A 22,481-nucleotide genomic window follows, 5' to 3' on the forward strand; every position below is an offset into this window, starting at 1 on the left:
TTGAAATTACCGCCATCTATGAGACGTTGACTGACATTATTTGCCGATTCATGTTTTGCCGGTTTTTGTCTGTATGACAGTTCGTCTTGTGATACGGAACAACACTAATCTAAAACATGGACGCATGGCTCGGTGACAGCGGCCGCTTCGATATATCACAAAACACTTTCAGGCCTTTTACTATTGAACAATTTTCAAACAACACAGTCTCAGATTTAAAATATTTAGATTTAGACAAAAGATTTAATGTTTACCAAGTGCGTAATGACGAAGAAAAAGCTCCCGAAAGCAGAGTGACGTCGAAAAGCGAATTAATTTCCAAGGACGGCAGTATAGAAAATCTTGTTGGATTTTCATCGTAAGTTAAATATACGCTTTTATATATTTTGTAAAAAAATATACATTATTGTAGTTTTCGGCGCTATTAGCTACTTGCATCCAATCAGCTGTTTGTCAATATTGTGCTGTCCCTGTCGCACTTATGGAGTTGTATATAAAGTGGTCTTTTAGCTGATGTAGATTTCGTTTTTGGGCATTCTATTTTCGTACATTACCATCACGATGTGATGTGAATATCCTAATTTTGTGTTCTCCAATGAGTACACTATTGAAAGGCGAGTAAGAGGTATGTTAATCACCGTTAATTTCCCATGTCAGACTTTATTAGTCCTATTTATTTATAGTAACTTGAGATTATTCACTAACCTATGTGGTTCCAGGACTATTTTCGTTCATAAGAATTTTGCTTCATCCACATTTTAATGTCATTGTGTAGTAGTCAGATGGTAGTGCTTTTGTTGTTGTTAAACTTGATGTTTACTTTTGTCATTGATACTGAAGTGATATAGAGTTATCTATAGGTACTTATAGCAAAGATTAGCTGGTTAACATTCTCAAGGTTGAAACTGAAGTATTCCTTTCTTTTCAGTCATGATGACACGGTGTTGGATATGCAAAACTCGAGTGACATCTCATCAACCATGGATAAGAGCAAACGGAAGCCGGAGGACTGCAGCGCGAGGTACAAATGTGAATATGAGGGTTGTGAACGCACATACAGCACTGTTGGAAACCTGCGCACACACATGAAAACACACAAGGGTGAGATTATTGTCACACACATAGATAATACAAGAAACTTCAATAGTCGCTGCACTGTAACACAAGCTTTATGGAAAAAAACAAATGACTAATAACTGCTTATTAGTTTTTGCATACTTATATAGGTAAAAACAGACAGCAACATAAACACTCATACTTCTAACATACTAAGTAGTAGCTTCTCAATAACTACACATAAAAATTATAAAAACATACAAACTGCTTTATAAACATTAGAAAATTGAGACACATTTGTTTGCTTCTGTTTATTTTTATAATAAAAATGCTAACAAACTTGTTACAACTTGTATAATCTTATTCATGAATTTACATTTCAAGTCTAACTCATTTACAAGTTTGCATACATTAAAATGCAAATTTTTGCATCAGTCATACATATGGAAGTAGCTCATGAGATTAATAGGTTTTAAAACTCATAAATAGCATTAATTTGTACAATGTATTATTATTTTCTTTACACTAACTAAAAAGATCATTTAAATTGAGATTAATAATTGCGAGAGAAATATGGATAATAATTAGGATATGATAACTCTTTTCTGATCAGATTCACATTAAAAAATATTTCCTGATTGTGCCCCTTATTTGTATTCTTCTTTTAATACATATTTTAGCCACACTCAAAGGTATAAAATGTTACAACATTGTTGTACTCAACTGAAGGGGTTATACACAAAATTTTAGTATCCTTACTCACTCTCTAGGAATTTGTTTACAGTACTTGATTTTGCACTTTCAACAGGAAAACTTTTCTACCACAAATATACCTGGTATTAGTATTAAAGTGTATGGTTGTAATTAGTACTAGGTGTCACATATTTACTTACTAAACACATCTGTAATACTTACTATTATCCAATTAATAAATCATTAACTTTGTCTTCTAGAAAAAAAAGGTTTTATAACGTATATCATCTACATAATATGTTAAGAAAAAGATTGGAAAATCAAAAAAAATATACTGATAAATAGGCAGGCATGCATGTGTAAATATCTCCTATCATTATTTTTATAAGCAGACTATATAGATTATGAAAAATCAAAGTCATGCTAAGACCTTATAATATAGACACAATACAAATATTTTGAAGTATGAATCTGTTGCAATACTGCTAAATTCTGGTTTTATATGATAAGTCAGATAACCTGGTGGTCTTGGAACCGGTGGAAACCAGTTCAGATGTCTTTGGTAGATAATGGTTGCCATCAAATTATGTTACGTGATTACATCTGTCCCTAGCCTCTAGCGAGCGTTGTCTTGCCCGTTCCTCTGCTCTCAGCAAATTATACTTCGATCTCTTTACAATTTCTATCTATTATATAGGTGCTAATATATTGGCTGACTAGCCAATTTTCCTTAGAAAATTAACATCTAATACAATAAATAAATATTAGTTGTAAAGTTCAATGACCTTGAACGAATATGGCGAGCTTTTGTGAGGCGGTTTTTGTTCGGGTTATAAACTTCGCAGATAGTTAAGAGCATAGCAAAAACTCTTTTGAAATATGATGGTCATCGTGTTTAGTTCGGTTCTTCTATTTTAAGATATTACATAGTACATATGGCTTGTCGGGCGCATCGGACTATAGTATATGTATTGCATGCAAGCATGGTTTAAGGTATTTTCTGTTTTAAATCTTCGTCTAATATAATTTGACCCGTTCTGATTCCATTCTATAGATAGATAATGGGCCCTGCAAGCCACAAAGAAGAAGGTTTTCAAAGGCTCTTCTTACATTTCCCAAAGAACTTATTATTGACATGTTAACCTGTTCGCCAAAATTATGTCACTAAGCACTGCTCCTTTCTCACTCAAACAAGTACCAAAACAACTACCTATGCTCAGTTAGCAAGTGGGAGGGTGATGTCATATATTGTCAAAGTCAACCTTTTTTTGTTTTGTACAGTCTTTCTATCAGACAACTTCAAATTGTACAGTTCTAAAAAAAAATTCTGAATGCACGTTATGCACAAAAATAAGACAAGTATTTTCGAAGAATTTGGTCCTATTGGGGCAAAGCGGTAAACTTTGTAAATCTTTGCCCATTTTAGATAGATACAAAGAGAATTAATAGCCCTATCTGACTGATATGTTTTGCGATAAAACAGCGAAACCGAATTTGAAAAAGCTTATAATGAAGAAAAGGCTTGGTGAAGGACACGACATAGTTCTTATTAAGACGCCCGAATAAGTTTCCTCAAGACGCAACTGCGTTCTCATTAAGCTGATTCGATATTGAAGCATTTTATTATGGAAAACCCCACTTTCTCGCATTTTGACGCTGAAACAATTTCTCTACGTTCGCAACATGTGGTACTAAACTGATTTGGCGATAACTTCTAAATAAATCATGTAGCAGTAGGTTCTTAGAAGTCACCCACGCTTGTTACACTTTCCAAGTCTGTTGTTCTAGTTGTTTCGATAGTCAGTTTTTTTTGCTATTCTTTTAATATTGGAGTTCCTAGGTCATTAATATTTAGTGGTACTGGTGTAATGGTAGATTTATGTTAGCATCATGTGTGTATGTGTCGTTCTTGGCAGTCACCTAAAATACCTATATTTTTTAAACTCCAATGGCACACAATGTACCACGTACCTAAGTACCAGATCTTTAGTCTGATCAATTTGCATACCCCCTGAAGTCGGTAAAGTTGCGCAAACAACAGCAAAATCTTAGTAAACCACATATACCTAAGTAGATATTGAAATACGATCCCAGGAAGGAGTTCTACATAGTAACTCGATGCTTGTACATAGAAAGTTGACGACTTACACTTTCTTTGGCGTTGATCTACAATACGTGGCGTTATATAATATGCAATATTATATTACGTCGATGACTCTTTGAACTCTGCTTATCTACCACAGAGATATAGACTGAACATACCTACTAAAAATTCAAATTGATCCTACACTTAGTTTCAAAACTAAACTTGTACACTATTTAGTCTACAATCTTGAACTTTCACACATCACTACTGCCTTATTTAAAAGCCCAGATGCTCTTCCGAATGAGAGTAAAAACAACATTTTAACCTTCAAATATGTTTAAATATCAATCATATAATGATTTCGGGTGTTTAACTCTCCTCATTCAAACCATATAATTCTTCTATAACCTTCTACAACTGTGATAGCCAGAAAATCAACCTTTAGGATACTGGCTTGAAGCTCTCTACTTCTACCTTTGCCCCCAAAAATGATCAGGATTAGCCGAATACACATTAGTACGAATAGTCAGGTAGTTCGACATCATCAAAATATAGCTCAGATGCGTTCGAAAATAATTGTTGAAATAATTTCCCTGTTACATGGATTCTCAACGTATTTCTGGTGCATAAATATGTCCACATCTGTTCCTATTCTCCATAAACACTGCATTACATTGCACGATATCAAAGGCCACATTTCTTGGATAGTTTCAATTCATGTAGTATAATAATGTAAAAATTTTCGTCTTCCAGGTGAATACAGGTTCAAATGTACGATGCAATCATGTGAGAAGGCATTCCTTACGTCATATAGTCTGAAGATTCACATTCGCGCGCACACTAAGGCGAAGCCCTTTGCTTGCACTATCGGCGGCTGCAGGAAAGCTTTCAATACTTTATACAGGTAAGTACATGGTATTAGTAGTTCTTAGTATCCGGGTATATGTACGCCAGTAGCCCATTTTTAAAATTGTGGATTGGAGTGCCAGCCAGGGAACTACTGACTAGGCTCAAGCCTTGTTCCTTTTGGAGCCCTGTTTGTACCAGTACCGCGGTAAACTTTCGAACAAACCCGCAGCCTGTGACCAGAATCCCTTAGAGCAGGTTTTTGAATCATCTTGGGCTTGGGTTCCCCATACGACCCATATGGCATTCCTCAATAGAATAAAAACTACAAAAAGGTTATGGTAGTGCGTAAATCATCCCCAGAGAGTCTTTTGTCAGCATGAACATGTTCCCAGAAAGCTTAAACTCTCTTCTTATCCCCCAAACGTCGAAAGCACGAATCTAAAAAACCTCTAGTCATTATTACTTAATTTTCATTCATATCAGATTAGCTCGCACATCACGTGTTCGTACGTACAACAAGTGAAAATTGACAGTCATCATTTATTTTTCCAATCGACACCTTTATCTTGACCGATAAAATCTATAAGCCATAAATAGTCTTTCGACTATCGATAAGAGTCTTAACAGAGGAAAATACATTTTTCGCGTATCATTGTAGATTTTCCTATCGTCTGGCACGAGAAATACCTAGTGTAATCGATGTTCACTGCACGGCAGTGACTGCATTACTGACACTAGACGTTCATAGATTGCTAATGATCTCAGACTACGTCATACTCTCTGATAAAAAGACATGATAGAGTAACTTTCCCAAGGATATTTATGTGTGTTTGGCAAATATAGCTACTAGAGTTTGACAGCCATTTAGAAATTTCAATCACCCGTAATCTTAACGAAGGATTTCGTTTATAAATTCAAACTGATCCTATAGGCAATTCCAATATTGTTGCCATTTCATCTGATGCCACAATAAAATAGATTTGTGGATGCATTCCATAATTTGAGGAGCGTTAAAGACGTTTGTGAAACGAAGTCTTTGGACTTATAACTACCGTTTTTCCTTGGCCAATCACTTAAAAGTAAACAAAAGAACAATGTCAGACGTCCATAGTAACTTAGGCTCAATAAAAATATTTCATGTACAGTGAAAATTCTTACAGTTTTTTGTGTAGTTTAATGTCAGAAGCTTTTCTACTTACTACTTACTTTGTGTCCGTGAGAATTCAGTTTAAAAGTTGATTGGGTGGGCCGAAACCTGACATTGTTCTTTGCAGCGCTGTCGTGTAAATCCCTCGGTGGCATTGATACATCGGTGGGTATATGTTATGTGCTTTTCCTACAGACCTCAATAAGTATATCAGAAATTCAGAAGTAACGGCTCACAATGTATAAGATCAAGTCCTCTACTTGAAACAATAATACCTACTATTTATAACATAAAATCAATTTAGTAGTTTCAGCGATAACACTTTACATACAAACAATAATCTTTTCATAATATTACCGCACATCAGACATTTGAGCGCAAAAACATTGCCTGTCTGGTACGTATCAGAAAGAATAAATAACAATTGATAAAAAATCTACAATTTATATATTTGCTAGAGATCGCCTCGTTAAACGTTCGTTTAGATTCGTTCTTTATTAATCACATAAATTGTTATGATTGTGTGCGTGATTTTGTGCATGTGTGTTTGTATGCTTATGTGTCTGTCTGTTGGGCTTGAGAAGACGAAATGCATACGTCTTGTTGCATGATGAGCGATCGGTTAATTATGATTACATTATAAATAACGACTACCATCTTTTGAAAGCAAATCATCAACGTTATCTTTAGAACATTAACGGACCCGGGGCTGCGGGTTGTTCGAAAGAGATACCGCGGCCCTGGTACATAAAAGGCCGGTGACGGAACACGACGGTTTTTAGTCAGTAAGAGTCTGACACTCCCTCGCCGCTGCTAACCCACAGCGGGAGGGGTCATTTGATGATTTTTGACATCATCATCCTCCTGCCCTTATCCCAATTTTATTTGGGGTCGGCGCAACATGTTTTCTTCTTCCATACTCTTCTATCTGCCGTCATCTCACAAGTAACATTCTTTCTTACCATATTTGATTTTTGACGTCGGAAAAAAAAAGAACATTAACGGACCAGTCGTTTAAACGTTGCCAGCAAATGCTTACTGCTTTACAGAACCGTAAGCTTATTCTTCAAAAGTTCCATGAGAGATTTTACAGACGACTTCTAAATTCTCACACAAAATGGCGATACTCTCGCAGTGCATGGAAACAAAAAAAATGTTTACGAAGAAAAATAATAACCGCTGCATAGCACAAGCACTCGATCAATTTTTTTGATTTCCACTGTCGTAAATAATGGAAATTTCAAACAGAACACCATGAGTCAGAAAGTGTTAGTAATTTATGTATTTGGAGTACTGCCAATTGATTGAACAAAATAGCAACAACAGTTCTCATGTGTTGTGTTAATAAAGATATGTTTAAGCATAAAATGTTATTTGAGAATTTTGCGGAATGAGTAAACCTAGCCGAGCACAGTATTACAGACTGTCAAAGATATTTAAATAACATCCGGGACCCCCCAATTTGCCGTGTCTTCGAAACACGCAGGAACTCCTCATGACCATCCATCAAGGGAACGGCCGGCCGCATCAAGTGTCGATGCTTTAAGATCCATGCATGAACCCATGTGGCTGTTGCTTAGCCATGAGGTCCTCCTAATTATCGAGCCCTAGTCATGTCATCTAAAACCAGAGCTGGACATTACCGTATCTATCTCAATGTAGGTGTGTAGCCAAGCCTATTTTTCTACATTGACACTATCTCGCAATCTTATCATCTTCCTATGTCAACTAATCTTATTTCCTAACAGCTAAAATTACAATATTGATAAGAATGAAGTGACATACATAACATAACACATTAGATATTTTTACGGAGACATTAGTTAGCAACAAAAGAAAAATGCAAAACATTGTCCCGTACAATTTTTTAAATGGATTTTACGCGTTGGCAGTTTTCTCCGAAGATTGGATATTTCGTTAAAGTTGATTGAATTATTGTGATCACTCAACCGGGTACAAATTCAAACACCAAGAATATTTTTTTATTCTAAAAAACTTAATAACACTAGATTTTGAAATAGGACACGCCTACCATCCAGTTAACCTCACTACACCAAAGACATCCACATTCAAACATTTTTACCCAAGTAAGGAATGTATAAATTAAACTTTATAAGTAGAATGTTGTTCTAAACATTTATAAAGCACGTGTTAATTCTTCATGTGATGGAAGGGAAGAGTTTTACAGTCATTTAGCACTTAATTAGCGTCTTATGTCGTTCACGGCACATTGAGGACGGGTAAAGAAACTTGGCTAGGTTGCCATCTTGTCTCATTATGGTTACTAAAAATGGCACATACCCATGTGCCATTTTTTTAGGTACCTACAGCATGCCTACAGCTAAAAAGTTTATCTAACCAAATAGAACAATGACGAAATAAAAATATTAATAAAATAATTCACTTAATGCAATATTAAAGTAAAAGCCATCAAAACCACGTGGTTCAACCACGTGGTTTTGCTCGCTTTGGCTGTATTTAGTTCGCAATTTTTTTTAATGAAACAATTTTTTCTTGTTTATCATTTTTATTTTATTTATATTTTTATATTATTTTTTATTTTTAACCGACTTATTCTAATTTTAAGGGTTTGTATGCGTCTTTTATTGCGCAATATAATTTATTTTCTTTCTTAATGCGAATAGAAAACGGATACAGAGAAAATGTTCAGTTATTACCTTTTTTCGGCAACCTAACACTAGATACGGCCCAAAGCCAAGCCGAATTTCCGCGTAGTAACAGACACCATAAAAATTGTTATCGTCGTATCGTTTTATAAGTATTTTGTTATTTAGACTCATCTGTAGTAGATTAGGTACAATATGTATTCTAATTCGATAAGCGATATTTTAATCATCATTCTAAAAAAACAGTTGTCCATAAGACTTTAACGATCCCGTGGGCACAAACCCGGGTTCGATACCTGGTCTTGGTCACACACCAAGTGTTTGGGTGTTATACAATATGTATCTATGTATTTATAAATATATCGTAATGCCTATCAGTTGTGTTAGCAGCCATAAGAACATACGGTCTGCGATAACATACGGTCGGTAAGGTACCGACCGTATGTTAAAGCAGGTCATCCTCCGAGCCTTTTCCCAACCATGTTGTCGGCTTCCAGTCTAACCGGATTCAGCCGAGCACCAGTGCTTTACAAGAAGCGACTGCCTATCTGACCTCCTCAACCTAGTCACCCGGGCAGCCCGATACCCCTTGGTTAGACTGGTGTCAGACAGACTTACTGGCTTCTGACTACCCGTAACGACTGCCACGGATGTTCAATGACAGCCGGGACCTACAGTGTAACGTGCCACCCGAATCCAATATCGGGATATTATAAGAATTAATTTATACTTAAAGCATCTGAAGAAATTAATTCAACTCTCAAAATCCTGTACTATCCATAGAAAAATTCCATACATATTGATAGTATTCTGAGTTAGGCCCCCACTAAACTGCGTTTAACGCCCGCCGACTCGTCACCTTAACCTTGAAGGCGCGAATATTGTTTACATACTCATATTTTTTCCTACTAGATAACAAATATGGCTCAATGTTTACGTCGCTTTTTGATAAAAAACAACCGGTCTTGGCTTCTAATTGATTTTCGTCGCGTATTAAGTTGATGAGTGCAAAAAAGACTTCTTGAATGAGTGCAAAAACTGACCTTAAGCTGACCTCTAAGCTCTCGGTAAAGATTGAATGAAAACTGATTTTGAAAAGTAAATCCTACCTATATTATCTAACAACAACCAAAATTTAGTAGGGGAAGGGGGGGCATGATGGGGTATCTAAGGAAAATACCAAAAATACAGTATAATCATTGCGTTTATTATGCTTATTTATTTATGGCACAATGCCTTATTAATCTAACTACAATTTGGCATAGTCTTTGGGAGATGAACTTATAACATTTTTTTTAAATAAATGATTTAATAGGAACTTTCGAAAACCCATCTTGCCCCTTACCATGGGGTAAGATGGGGTAATGAAAATGGGGCAAGATGGGGTTAGCTAATTATTATCACAATAAATACAAATATGAATTTCTTCGGTGTTTTCATCATTCACACCAGCACAACCATTGTGAGCCCAACGTCCACAAAGCTGGCAGCCTACCCAACCTTCGGATGATTTCAGAAAACTATGATTTTCATCGTTACAATAGAGACAAATTGTATCTTCATCATCGTCATTTTTCGTCTTGGCTGCAACTGTAGTCTTTTGTTTCTTCTTAGCATTTTTTTTGAGCCGAGGATCATTAGGATTGGATACTTTCCTCAGTTTTTTCAAATTCTCCAGCTCATTTTTATAAGGAGTTGAAGTAATGACAGCTGTTTTTCCTCTCCGGTATTGCTTCCTCTTTTCAGTTTGTTGGACCAAAGGGATTGGCAAAATATCACCAGGGGATGCATTTTCAAAGCTAGATGTAAGATCGCGGCATACCGCACGGATGGGAGATTTAGAAGCAAAAGAACATCCAGGTTCAGGTTCGGGAGCAGATTTTTTAGTCACATCAGGTGTGACTTGCTCTGTACATTCGGTGATAAAATCTATTCTAACTGAAGTGCATGATTCTGTTGTAAGTTCAGGTCTTGTTGTAACTGCTCCAGGATGGGATGTTGTGGTCGTTGAAGATACAGTCGTGACTACTGTGGTTGAAGGCACAGATGGAACTACCTCATATTGAGGCCCTTCGGCTTCTGTAACTCTGTGTTGCTCTACACTCGACGAGTTTTCAATATTTTGTATATCAGTAGTTGCAGCAGATATGAAATCGGCATCCGTAAAATTATTTTCATTAAACGGCCATATGCCACACTTTCTGAATGCGTTGATTGCTGTCGACATTGTAGCTGCCTGAATATATGCATTTCCAAATATTTCACTTATCTGAAATACAGTTACCACACGCCCTGGGTGTGATCTCAACCAGGCCGAAACAGCATGGTCATAATATGTACTGAGTGGCCTCATAAATGCAACATCTGCTGGCTGCATTTTATGTGTGCAGTGAGGTGGAAAGCAAAGTATAATAACTCCATTTTTACGTGCCAGATCAATTACTTCCAAATTTTGAGTGTGACTTACATGCCCATCTAGAAGCAGCAACACATGATTAGTAGGAGTAGCTCCGGAGAATCTGATAAACTTTTTGAACCAAGTCAAAAATATTTCGGTAGTTATCCAGCCTCGAGCATTGCAAACACCTTCAGTACCTGGTGGGGCGTGATCTAACAATTCTGGTTTCATTCGTTGTCTCGGAAAAATCATCAGTGGAGGCATGTAGGTTCCAGCAGCGTTAAAACATATTTCTACTGTAATAGTCTGGCCGCGATCTGCAGATGATAACGAGCCTACTTGTTTTCGTCCTTTCATGGCCAATATTTTGCTCTTGGTTTTAGATACAACGGAGATACCAGTTTCGTCACAATTATATATTTTGTCAGGAGTTAATTTATGCTTGTCATAAATCTCTCCGAGCAACTGGTAGAATTTACTAACGGCCACTTTATTAAACCCCATTGCTCTAGCTGCTGAAGTAGCTTCGGGCTTACGAATGGATAAATCTGGATGACGCCTTAAGAAACCTTTGAGCCAATCAACCCCTGCCATCTGCTTGTCAGTATTAAAATTGTGCGCCTTACCATTTCTCACAGCCAGTTGATATGCTAGACGTCTCAGATCGAGAGTTGTCAGCCCAAAAAGACGTTCTTCCATATGTTTTAGATATGCCACAATCTCGTCTTCTTCTTTTGTTGTAAAAATAGGTTTTTTAGGGCCCAAAGGTACACCAATTGTAACTTCACCATCTTCCTTCATTTTCTTAACATATCGCTCCAAAGTAGTCTGAGGCACTCCGTATTCAGAAGCGGCTTTTCTGTAGCCCATTTCTTTACTTAATACTTTATCTATAGCTGTTTTCATAGAAATTGTTGACCACTCTCCTCTTTTAGTTTTTTTCTTGTATGAACGTACCATTGTTTTACCTGAAAAGTACAATCGTATTAGGCACGTACCTATTTATAAACATAGATACCTAAACGAAGACCCACTTCACCATGTTGCCCCTATACCCCATCTTACCTCATACCCAATACCCCGTCTTACCCCAAAGGCTGATTTAGAAAAAATAAATTTCTCGAAAAAAAAATATTAACTGAACTTTTGTCTAACTATACCACAACAAAGTAAACAACACTAACAACCATATACGAGAAAAGACATAAATTGGGTAGTCATAATTACCTTACAGTAAAGACGTTTTTAACTGCGTAAAATTAGATCGACGAGACACTCAACGTGATTTTCGTTTGTAAACAAAAAACGCGTGCACTCCCACTCACTGTTTCTGTCGCACTGACGGTTGATCGAGTATGGCTTCCTATTGGGTTATTGCTTTCTGTTCGCAAGAGTCTAGTTTCTTGTATGTGTGCGTGACCCCGTCTTACCTCGCGTCCCCGTCATGCCCCCCCTTCCCCTATTCAAATTGAAGTACTTACTAGTAATATGCATTAGAAATCCGTTAAACTATTCTCTGAATAAATATACATAATAATAAAATGATCCAAATGATCGTTATTTATCACCCTGTATTGATGCCCAAAGAGATAACTGATCCTTAGTTCTTCTTTCATGTCTTACTTTTTTCTGAGAGCAAGGGTGCTCTATAAACGTGTCCAGTTCAGCACTCCTTCAATAGATATTGTCAGTTTCTTCTTTTGCGTGTGTCCCTACTAATGTACGATAACCACTGTTCCAGGTTAAGAGCACACCAAAGGCTGCACAGCGGCGACACGTTTAACTGCAACGCCGATGGATGCACGAAGTTCTTCACAACACTCAGCGATCTAAAGAAACATATACGAACACACACACAGGAGAGGCCTTATAAGTAAGTATTGGAGAACATGAAAAAAAATAAAAGAAATTGATCACCAAATACAGATATAATAATCAAAATCGATCAATGTTGTCTATGCGACTGAATTTTGGAATGAACTAAATTCAGCCTTTTGATTAGACGAATCTAATGTTTAGTAGTATGTGTAAGAACATTTTGCGAGTAAGAGTCCGGTTCTGACTCCGACTCCAAAAGATTTTTTCCTGGCTTTAAAGCTAAGCGGACAAAGGACTGTTCTTTTGCTGGCATCTGTAGTAGGGCATGCAATTTCGGTAAAACAAAAATTACCGGTAAAAATTCGGTAATAAAAATATTTTTACCGGTAAAACGGTAATTTTTGTAATTTTTTTAAAATGTGATATTATAACAATAAGATTGGGTAGTCTTAAAGCAAAAACTAAATAAATATGCAAAGTATAAGGTGGTAAACGTTTTTTTGTGTCGTGGGCCGTAACAAAAAACATGTCAGTACCATCCGTACGCGATGTCGCTGACAAAATGCAAGAGAAACGGCTGCGATGGTACGGACATTAAAAAGGAGTGACACCTGAGGACACCGGCAGTGTGAATGTGATACTCAATCTCAATATACCCGGTCAAAGGCGCAAAGGCATGCCGAAACCGTGGTGGTTGAGTGTCGTAATGAATGACATGAAAATCTGCGAACTCGAAGAGGAAGATGTCTATTCAGGAGCATAGAGCGAAGTGGAAGAAGGAAGATACGGAAAGCCGACCCCGTCACAAGACGGGATAAACGCTAAGAATTACCGTAAAAAATATATTTTTCATTGAAGGGAAAGCCCTTTTTTATGGTAAATCATCAAATGACAGACTCTTACTGTCTAAAACCCATGTTTTTTAGTAGGCGTTTTATGGACCAGGGTAGCGGTAACTCTTTCGAACAATCCCGCGGCCCCGGCAGGCCTTGGCCCTGCTGGGCCCCACTGGGTTTGCTGACATCTCCCTGAGGAGCCCGTGGAACAACGCGCGCCGCTTGTTGTCTATGCAGACGGTGGAACGATGAGCCACTCGAACTCACCGCCCACAGACCGACGCCTACGGTGGCCGGGAGTCGTCTCTCGACCCTTGGCGCCCGTGGTGTCTTCCTGGTCCACTACAGCGGCTGGGATGAGAGGTGCTACTCGCAGTCGCTCCGCCGTCTCCTTCTCGAGCATGACTGCTTCGCAGAAGGGGCGACGGCTTCCCATTCCGTCTAGCTCCGGACCATGGCTTGAACCAGGGAAGGACGCGAAAGGTCGCCGCTGCCTATTGCCTCGACGACAACACGGCGGTACCCTTCCCAGGCAGTGCACACCTGGACTGTGTGCTCCACCGTGTCCTCAGAGCAGTCCGCATGGTGGTGAAGTAAAAGCCCTTGCTCAGTAAGCTCATAGAGTAGGTAAAATAAGCATTAGCTAAATTTGTACCTAGTATGAGCTGACAGCTATGAGGAAAAACAGAATAACTGAATGAATACAATTTGTTTAGATTTTATAAATTAAGATGAGAAAGAAGATTTGTATCTAACCTAGAGATAGTTAAGGACACACAAGTTTACTTTTCTAAAAAACAGCAACTATAACACTCTTACAATACGTAATGTATGCAACATTACATTATATTCAGGCTACATAACAAAGATTTGACGTTAAATGAACAATTGCTATATTTTATCAGAAAAACGTAAAAACCGGTAAATTACCGGTTTCATATTATTTTTACCGGTAATTTAAAACCCGCAAAAATGGGCGATTTACCGGTAAAAACGAAACCGGTTTACCGGTATTGCATGCCCTAATCTGTAGATCACCAATCTTGTCATAAGAAAATTCATTTTATCTTGAATTCGTACAAGACAAGCTTCAGATAAAACGCTAAAAAGCTCCTGTCAGCATTAAAGCATTTTACGGAAGCATGTCTTGCAATCAGTCTATAAACGATCTAAACTAGCGGTTTTAATACCGGTATTTATACGATATTTATCGTCTGCACAACTACGTACTAATTACTTCATGTAACGAGCCTCGTGTCACCGGATGCCGCCTTGACGGGAGATAAGATTGATACCCCGCAGAGCCTGATTTACATCCCTATATGTAACTAGAGATATGTGTTCGAACCAAATGTAGTAAAAGGAAAACGCGTGTAAATTAATATCTTATCTATCTATCTGGATCTGTTTTTGCAGTGAACCGTAAACTGATTAAGAGATTTAGTGACGTTATGACAATACTTAGGTGATAATCGTAATTAATTGATTTTGGTTGAACAACGAATCCGGCATAATGATTAATCAAAGTTGAAAAATGTTGATTGAGATTATCGATTATTATAGAAATATAGCATCTTCTCACATAGAGGAGGAATTATCAAAACAAATGAAATCAGTTTACAAATCTCTAGACAATCACAGTCAACTATATATCTAAGTGGGCGGGGCTTCACAATCTGTCATACAGACTTACAAACGTTTAGACCTGACGCAATCATTGAACTGTATCATAGACTATAATTAAACAGTACACTGTACAAGTGTCAACCATCTTTAATGACGTTACTCTGGTCATCAGTCAACGCCGCCCTAACTGCTATTGTCGCTTCATAATTTCAGCAACGACTGACAAGACAAATGGTCAATGTTATAAGTTTCGTGTTACTCTTACAGTTGTATTGCCAAATATACTGGGGATACTGTATCCTGGCAGGCTTCCAGGACATTTCTATATCGTAAATTTAGTAAACATGTTTTTCTTGATGTTATCGTGAGTGAGGTAACACTGATAAATAGGTCGGTATGATTTGTGAGTGGACTAATGAACTGACGGGATAATTATTTATTGTGGCTCTATAAATAAGTTTACAGTGCAATTCTCTTGAAAACAATATAGAACAATATATTCTGACTTTCATAAATAGAGATGTCCTATAGTTCCGAATATATGTATGAATGTTTGCTATCGATGAAATTGTGACTTACATGTGAATCACATAGTTATACATTGTACGTAATCAAGTTACATACATGTAGATAAAATAATGTATAATGCCATGTCATTCAATATTATGACACGAAACATTATCGTATCATAACAACCTGTCGGTTACCTATATCGCTACTTTCCTATCGCATGACTTTTAAATATAAATATACTTATGTAGGTATAGTTCCGGCACCTTGCATTCTTACGCTCAAAAAATATATTAAAAACTTCCCTTTACTCACACCACAACTAACCATTTACCGCGATCCCACTCGCGTCTTTCAGGAAAAGGAACCCTTTAGAAATACTGATAAATGCAATGTAAAATGTATACAATAGTTTATATACACACATCCAACCATCTAACCAAGGGGTATCGGGTTGCCCGGGTAACTGGGTTGAGGAGGTCAGATAGGCAGTCGCTTCTTGTAAAGCACTGGTACTCAGCTGAATCCGGTTAGACTGGAAGCCGACCCCAACATGATTGGGAAAAGGCTCGGAGGATGACAGTTTAAATACACACATCCACTTAAAATGTTGTATTTATTGTAAAGTTCACACATCCAGATAAACTATCGTATTTATATTGTAAAGATTTATCTTTAAAATGTAATATTTTATGGTGCTGATGGTGCACTTCATTGCACCATTTAACTATAACCAAATTATAATCAGACTGATTTGACCAATGGGCGGTAATTTGCTTTTCTTTATAGTTAAATAGTAATAATAAAAAAAAATGTGAAAATTATATTGTTTTGTTTCGACAAAAAACTCATAACACTAATTCCCTACATGTATTTCCCCCAGATGTCGAACAGAAGGCTGCGGCAAGTCGTTCACCGCGTCGCACCACCTGAAGGCGCACGGGCGCACACACTCGGGCGCGCGGCCGCATGCGTGCACCGAGCCGGGCTGCGGACGACTCTTCTCTACCGCCACCAGTCTTAAGGCGCATGCTATGAAACATCAGGTAAGACTAAGATTAAGGTTCTTGGTAACATCAGCGCTTGTTAGTAGGTTAGACAAAAACAAAACAACAAAAGAACCTCTCGAGTATGAAGGCGCCGGTTCGATTCCAGGTCAGGCAACTTTTTTAAAGTTTGTATGTACTTTCTAAGTATATCTTAGACACCAATGACTGTCTTTCGGATGGCACGTTAAACTGTAGGTCCCGGCTGTCATTGAACATCCTTGGCAGTCGTTACGGATAGTCAGAAGCCAGTAAGTCTGACACCAGTCTAACCAAGGGGTATTGGGTTGCCCGGGTAACTGGGTTGAGGAGGTCAGATAGGCAGTCGCTCCTAAAGCACTGGTACTCAGCTACATCCAGTTAGACTGGAAGCCGACCCCAACATAGTTGGGAAAAAGGCTCGGAGGATGATGATCAGCGCTTGTTAACTCCATTGCTTTTCACGCATTGTTAATCGACTTTTATAAAAAAACAATTTTCAAGTGCGCTGCTTTTCATGACTACCTATTTAAAACACCAAATCTTACTTCAACATTGTGTCTCAATTACCAATCGGTCTTATCCTATGACTAAAGCACTCTAGAGCTCTAGAGAAAAAACAAAGAGAGCAAGCGTCTATTTTTCTTCATTTTTCCATATTTTCTTCAAACTTGTTGAATAGTTGATTTATGTACAGCCGGTAGATTACATAGAATGTAATAAATAGCTTTGCGTTTTTTAACATCCTTTAAAGGTCCAACGTTTTTGTATATAATACCGTAATTTCTCGAAGGCGAAAAGTCTTGTAGACACTTGACAGTAAACATTTAAAATTCAAAATCGAGTTGTTGATATTTTCCATCAGCAAGCGGAAAACTGGCGTGCATCCAACGTAATTTTTATTTCATCGAACAAATGTTTTGATGGAAAGATTAACGTTCAACCATTCAACATGTAGACAGACAAAGAATTTTGAAAAAACAACGAAAAAATAATTCACGAACTTAACATTATTTTGTTTGGGGACATCTGCATTCATCTTGCTTAAGCTTAAATTTAATCCTCTTGAGATTTTAATTTATGAATATACTTTTATTTTTGTACCTAACATTCGGAAAAGTATGAAAAACATTGTGAGTCAGCATCCAAACACAAACTGAAGTATTAGTCATCGTTGAGAAGAAATGCGTTATTTGTAATCGTCTGAGTTCCCGATGTCAGTATTAGAAACTAGAATAATCTAGATTTGCTATTATATAGAAAATAATTATAAATATTTTCTTCCACAGATTAAAGCTGAACCAATTCTTAAAAAAGATGTAATTGAACCTGTTCAAAGCCAAACGCAAGCGACCAAAACAACTGAAGATCTTATGAACTGGGACAGCCTTCTCGAATCATTCGGGAGAATCACTACGGAGTCAAATTCAACCGATGGCAGTTTAGAGGACATCACTAAAGTAGACACCGTCGATATAACCGAACTACTCTTCCCAGATAACAATCAAACCAAAAATATCCAAACTGATGATCTAGCCGTCGACTATGATTTAGCCAGCCTGTCGCTTTCGCCATTTGCAGTTGACAAGACAGACAAAGAAAAACCTCTCGATGATCATTGGGTTGACGTCAATGATCTACAACCAACTGTGCCTTTGGCACCACCCATGATAGTCTTAGAACCTCCTAAGTTTGAGGTAAAGTCTAAAGCGATGCAATTGGCACTAGCTAATGAAATCGAAGACCAGGCTCCATGGGTAGATGTCAGCGCTTTAGCAGCTTCGATATCAGAAACTCCAGTGTGCATCAAAGAAAAAACGCCTGAAAGCATTTTCACTCTAGCGACGTTCGTCCCCACTCACATGCAGAGTTACATTGACTTGAGTACAGAAGTTGCACCAACTGCCAATATTATCACACACGACTCGTTCAATTTAGATACCCCAAGCGTTCTAGATGTAGGCGACAAAGTGTTTAACGATAGTGAAATAGTCACAAATCTTGAAACTAATAAAATTGAAAACGATATCGACTTATTTTTGGGGTCTGATGAAGATAGATCACTAAATACGCCGCCACCTTCTAAAGTACAACAAAACATTGAAATAAACCCAGCTAACTCAGTTCTGTTCAACACAGATTTAGATTTGGAAGATACATTATTATTTGATAATGAACCTCCCTCTGATATGTATGTTGTTAGGACTGAGAATATATTTGGTAAAGTTGCTAAAAGGAATACTCTGGAACAATTGGCGGCTGACGCTGGCATTTGTTCTTGTACAGAATGTAAATGTGATCCCGGGCTTGGTGAGTGCAGAAACTGTGCTCATGAAGAGCCTGTTAAAGAAGGTTGCAATGAAGATACATGTTCCTGTATCGATTGCAAATGCGATCATGCAGCAATGAAGTGTATGGTAGGGTGCGGACAAGCCACAGACACAAACCACAACACGTTTTTGCATTATCACAGACGGCACAAGAACTCTAACTTGGAAGATTTAGGAATTTTCACTGTCCACGAAAGCGACGAAACATCAGCTGTGGTCGAAAGTTTGTCTTGTTCATGTAATTTCAATTGCGATTCTAGTGGTAAATGCGGCCAACAAAAATCAGAAAAGAAATCGTGTTGTAGTGGCAATAAGTCGCCTTCTGAAGGTAAAAATTCGTGCAGCTCCTCAAAAATGACCAGCTCGGAAAAATTGCCTGGTTGTGACAAAAACGCCGGCGATAAGGATCCCTGTTGTAGTGGAGAAAAGGCGTGTTGTGTTACGATCTGTTTCAAAAAACTCGACGCTTTCAAACAATTTCTCTCTGACAACGACCTCATCCACGCGTTGAAATTGCATAACGTTAACCTAACATCAAGTTAATATTTGTAGCTTTTATAAACCATTGCATTTAACTTCGTACAAAAGCATTGAGTTTCTTGCATTGCCATCCTTACAATGTTAGTCTGCCCTAAGTGATATTTTGTCCAATATTAAGCATAATTTTAAATAAATTGTGTTTTGTTGTTTTATATTGAATATACAATTGTATGTATTTTGATGTAGAAATTTTATACAAGTATATAATGAATAGAAAGATCAATATTTACAATGAATTGATGCATCTTGTTGTTTTTCAAGAGATTTTTATTGTTGTTTTGAATATGCAATACAATTTTTGATTTTCTTCTACTATCGTTGCTCTCTGTCCGAATATATTTATCAAATGTTGATACTTACCTATGTAACCGAAATTTCTAAATACGTAAACATTACAACGAAGTTGTACACTGAGATTTTTATTGTTACGTGTGAGAATAATTTAACTGTTAATATGCATCTTTAATATGAAACCGAGTGTCAATCAAGTGCCATAGATGGAAGTATATGCAATGAATATTTTATATGAATTTCTGATGTAAGAAACATAATGTTTGGTGCTATATATTTAGTTTTAAGTCATCCAGTGCCTTAAATGTTGTTGTACTTACAATGTGTTTTAACTGTACAAATGTTGAATAATTTTATATGAGATTTTTATTCATTAGTTTTTAATATAGATGCAATAATATTAATGCTGTAAGGTTTCTAGTCCACTTAACAAATAAAATGCTTTATATTATGTAGATGGTTTTATTGAATGAAAGTGAGATCAATACAATGGTTGTTCCTACAGGGTTTGAGTACATTTATTATCAGCTGTCTAAAACAGTTGATGGGAGACTATTAGGCACTATTTTTTAAGTTGATGATTGATTAAAAGTTATAACTTGAAACTCATTGATCAATATATAAATTTCCAAAACAGTAAATACCTAAAAATAGTTTAATATAAAAAGTGCATTGCATGCAATTTTGACAGTCTGCAATTTTTCACTTAATTTACGAATCATAACTTAATCTTAAAAGTAGGCATAAAATTACATACTATCAAATAAATGCATCATTACAATAGATACATTAATTGAGTATTTCAAAAGGAATGTTTTTATATAGCCAAAAAAAAACTAACTTAAAAACTAATTCATGCACTGCACTATGAGTCATACAATAATACTAGAGAGAAAACATAGGGCACCACTTGAAATGTTGGCAAGAGTTAGAGAGGCAGCCAGAAACAAATGAAATTTGACTGAAATGATGTTACAAAAACGGTGCCCTACATATCAAGAGAAAGATAAAACACATTGATACATAAAGATGTTACCTATTTAAGATCCATATTCATTGTAAACTTTTATTTATAGGCAAGGTTGCATCAACAATGTTGATCAACTGTTGCTATACAATTGTTAACCATGACTATGAGCCTTAAAAGACACTATCAAAAGATTCCTAGATCCTTTGAGGTTTAGACAATAATTTAGCGCCTCTTCTTCTTGTCATGCCGCCGTGCTCGGGACATGGCGGCACGATGCCCAGGTGAAGATTGCTCAGAGCTGCACTCGTCACTGTCTGTGTAGGCCTGCAGAGAAAAAACAAAGAATTGTGAAACTCCTTTCATTGCTTTTCTTATTGGGAACTCTTTGCTCTATGGTGTAGGGAGTGTAGAAGTCTTCTGCAAGTGTCCATAGAACAGCTGGGATGATTGAAAACCTTTGCAATAGGATAATATTCAGCAGTTTACAGGATTATAATAATGGTGATCCAACATGATACAAACAATGCTCGGATTGTGCCAAAACTTTTTAACAAAATACCCTATCAAAAAGTACCAACGTTTATGTGGTCCTAATATGTTATCTACCTACATCAGTTAGAAATAATAAATATATCAGCTGCTACATTATAGGCAAAAGTTGCTGTTTTTGTTTACCAGGATTGACCTATAATACAAAGTCTTATTGCAGTAACTATCTCATGAATTCGTAAAAAATGCTGACAGCAAACATTCCCATCCATACTATTATGAGAAATCAATAAAACAGTCTGCCCTTCATCATTGGAGGTCAGGTCATTTGCTCCACCATACGCAAAGTGCATTTGCGCAGATCGATACTGAACGCCCTAATTAAGTCGTACTTGGTATTATAAAGGTATGTATTATAAACTCAAATATTAAGTTAAAAAGGTATGATGTTAAAAATAATTCAATGGGACACTGACTTACCTTTTCATAAGGATGGGGCTCGCTTTGTTCGTCAGTCAAAGTCACACACGCCATAAGACAAACGAGTTGGAATGCCGCACCGATGTACAATCCATATCTAATCACAGTACTCATCAAATCTTCAGCAAAAATCTCGCTAGGAATCATTTTGCGGCGATTAACTCAATAAATGGATGCGGAAAGAACGGAGACGCGAGATCTAGTCGTCCGCGTCGTCGCACGCAATGGCCGTGGGCCGGGATGTAAATATCGGAATACTGATGGAGCAAAGCTAGCATGCGATACATAAAGAGATTGTATCGAACATTCTCTGGTATAGAAGCATCGGTAATACCGGTCAATGGTCGCTGAGTAAAACAATTACAGTCGTAGCCGGTTCCTTGAGCCATTATGATGATTTTTTTAATGACGATTTTTAATTAATAGGAACACGGCAAACTCAAACCTCGCGCACGGTACGGTACGGAACTGTCAGTCAACTGTCATCTGAAAATCAATAATATTGCACCAATGTTGCCATAGCGCAAAAAGTTCCGGTATCGTCTAGAAACGAAAAAGGTATTCAACACATTTTGCTTCGTAAAAAAAATATCTAGAGAGACGAGACAATACTAATGGACATTTGATACTCTGATTATTTACTCGAGTATTTATTTAGTATTTTACACGTCGTGGATCAAATATTAATAGCTAGGAGCCATGACGACTTC

General features: G+C 37.1%; 2 protein-coding genes across 3 annotated transcripts; one reads left to right on the forward strand and one right to left on the reverse strand.

Moving 5' to 3' along the window:
- The first annotated feature begins 89 nt into the window (after nt 1-89).
- On the forward strand, nt 90-20,283 carry LOC124630283 (protein suppressor of hairy wing). Of its 2 annotated transcripts, none has more exons than XM_047164100.1 (6): nt 90-358; nt 929-1,101; nt 4,589-4,739; nt 12,598-12,729; nt 16,530-16,692; nt 17,961-20,283. In XM_047164100.1, the coding sequence occupies exons 1-6, from the start codon at nt 117-119 to the stop codon at nt 19,542-19,544; spliced, it is 2,445 nt and encodes an 814-aa protein (XP_047020056.1). In that variant the 5' UTR covers nt 90-116; the 3' UTR covers nt 19,545-20,283. The 2 variants fall into 2 exon arrangements, with proteins under 2 accessions (XP_047020056.1, XP_047020057.1); XM_047164101.1 differs by lacking the exon at nt 90-358 and adding an exon at nt 452-625.
- On the reverse strand, nt 20,275-22,240 carry LOC124630284 (protein anon-73B1). Its single transcript, XM_047164102.1, has 2 exons — nt 21,772-22,240; nt 20,275-21,126 (listed from the first exon to the last, which is right to left on the reverse strand). Exons 1-2 carry the CDS (start codon nt 21,916-21,918, stop codon nt 21,025-21,027), a joined length of 249 nt encoding a protein of 82 aa, XP_047020058.1. The 5' UTR covers nt 21,919-22,240; the 3' UTR covers nt 20,275-21,024.
- Nucleotides 22,241-22,481: the final 241 nt, after the last annotated feature.

Source organism: Helicoverpa zea, chromosome 5, assembly GCF_022581195.2.
Source record: "Helicoverpa zea isolate HzStark_Cry1AcR chromosome 5, ilHelZeax1.1, whole genome shotgun sequence".
In the NCBI taxonomy this organism is placed as follows: domain Eukaryota; kingdom Metazoa; phylum Arthropoda; class Insecta; order Lepidoptera; family Noctuidae; genus Helicoverpa; species Helicoverpa zea.

Bases quoted from the DNA above. Each gene is read 5' to 3' on its own strand.
- LOC124630283 (XM_047164100.1), top strand. From the start codon at position 117: ATGGACGCATGGCTCGGTGACAGCGGCCGCTTCGATATATCACAAAAC. The intron at 1,102-4,588 runs GTGAGATTATTG...TTCGTCTTCCAG, and splicing joins ACACATGAAAACACACAAGG to GTGAATACAGGTTCAAATGT. The intron at 12,730-16,529 runs GTAAGTATTGGA...TATTTCCCCCAG, and splicing joins ACACAGGAGAGGCCTTATAA to ATGTCGAACAGAAGGCTGCG.
- LOC124630284 (XM_047164102.1), bottom strand. From the start codon at position 21,918: ATGATTCCTAGCGAGATTTTTGCTGAAGATTTGATGAGTACTGTGATT. The intron at 21,127-21,771 runs GTAAGTCAGTGT...TTTTCTCTGCAG, and splicing joins AGCCCCATCCTTATGAAAAG to GCCTACACAGACAGTGACGA.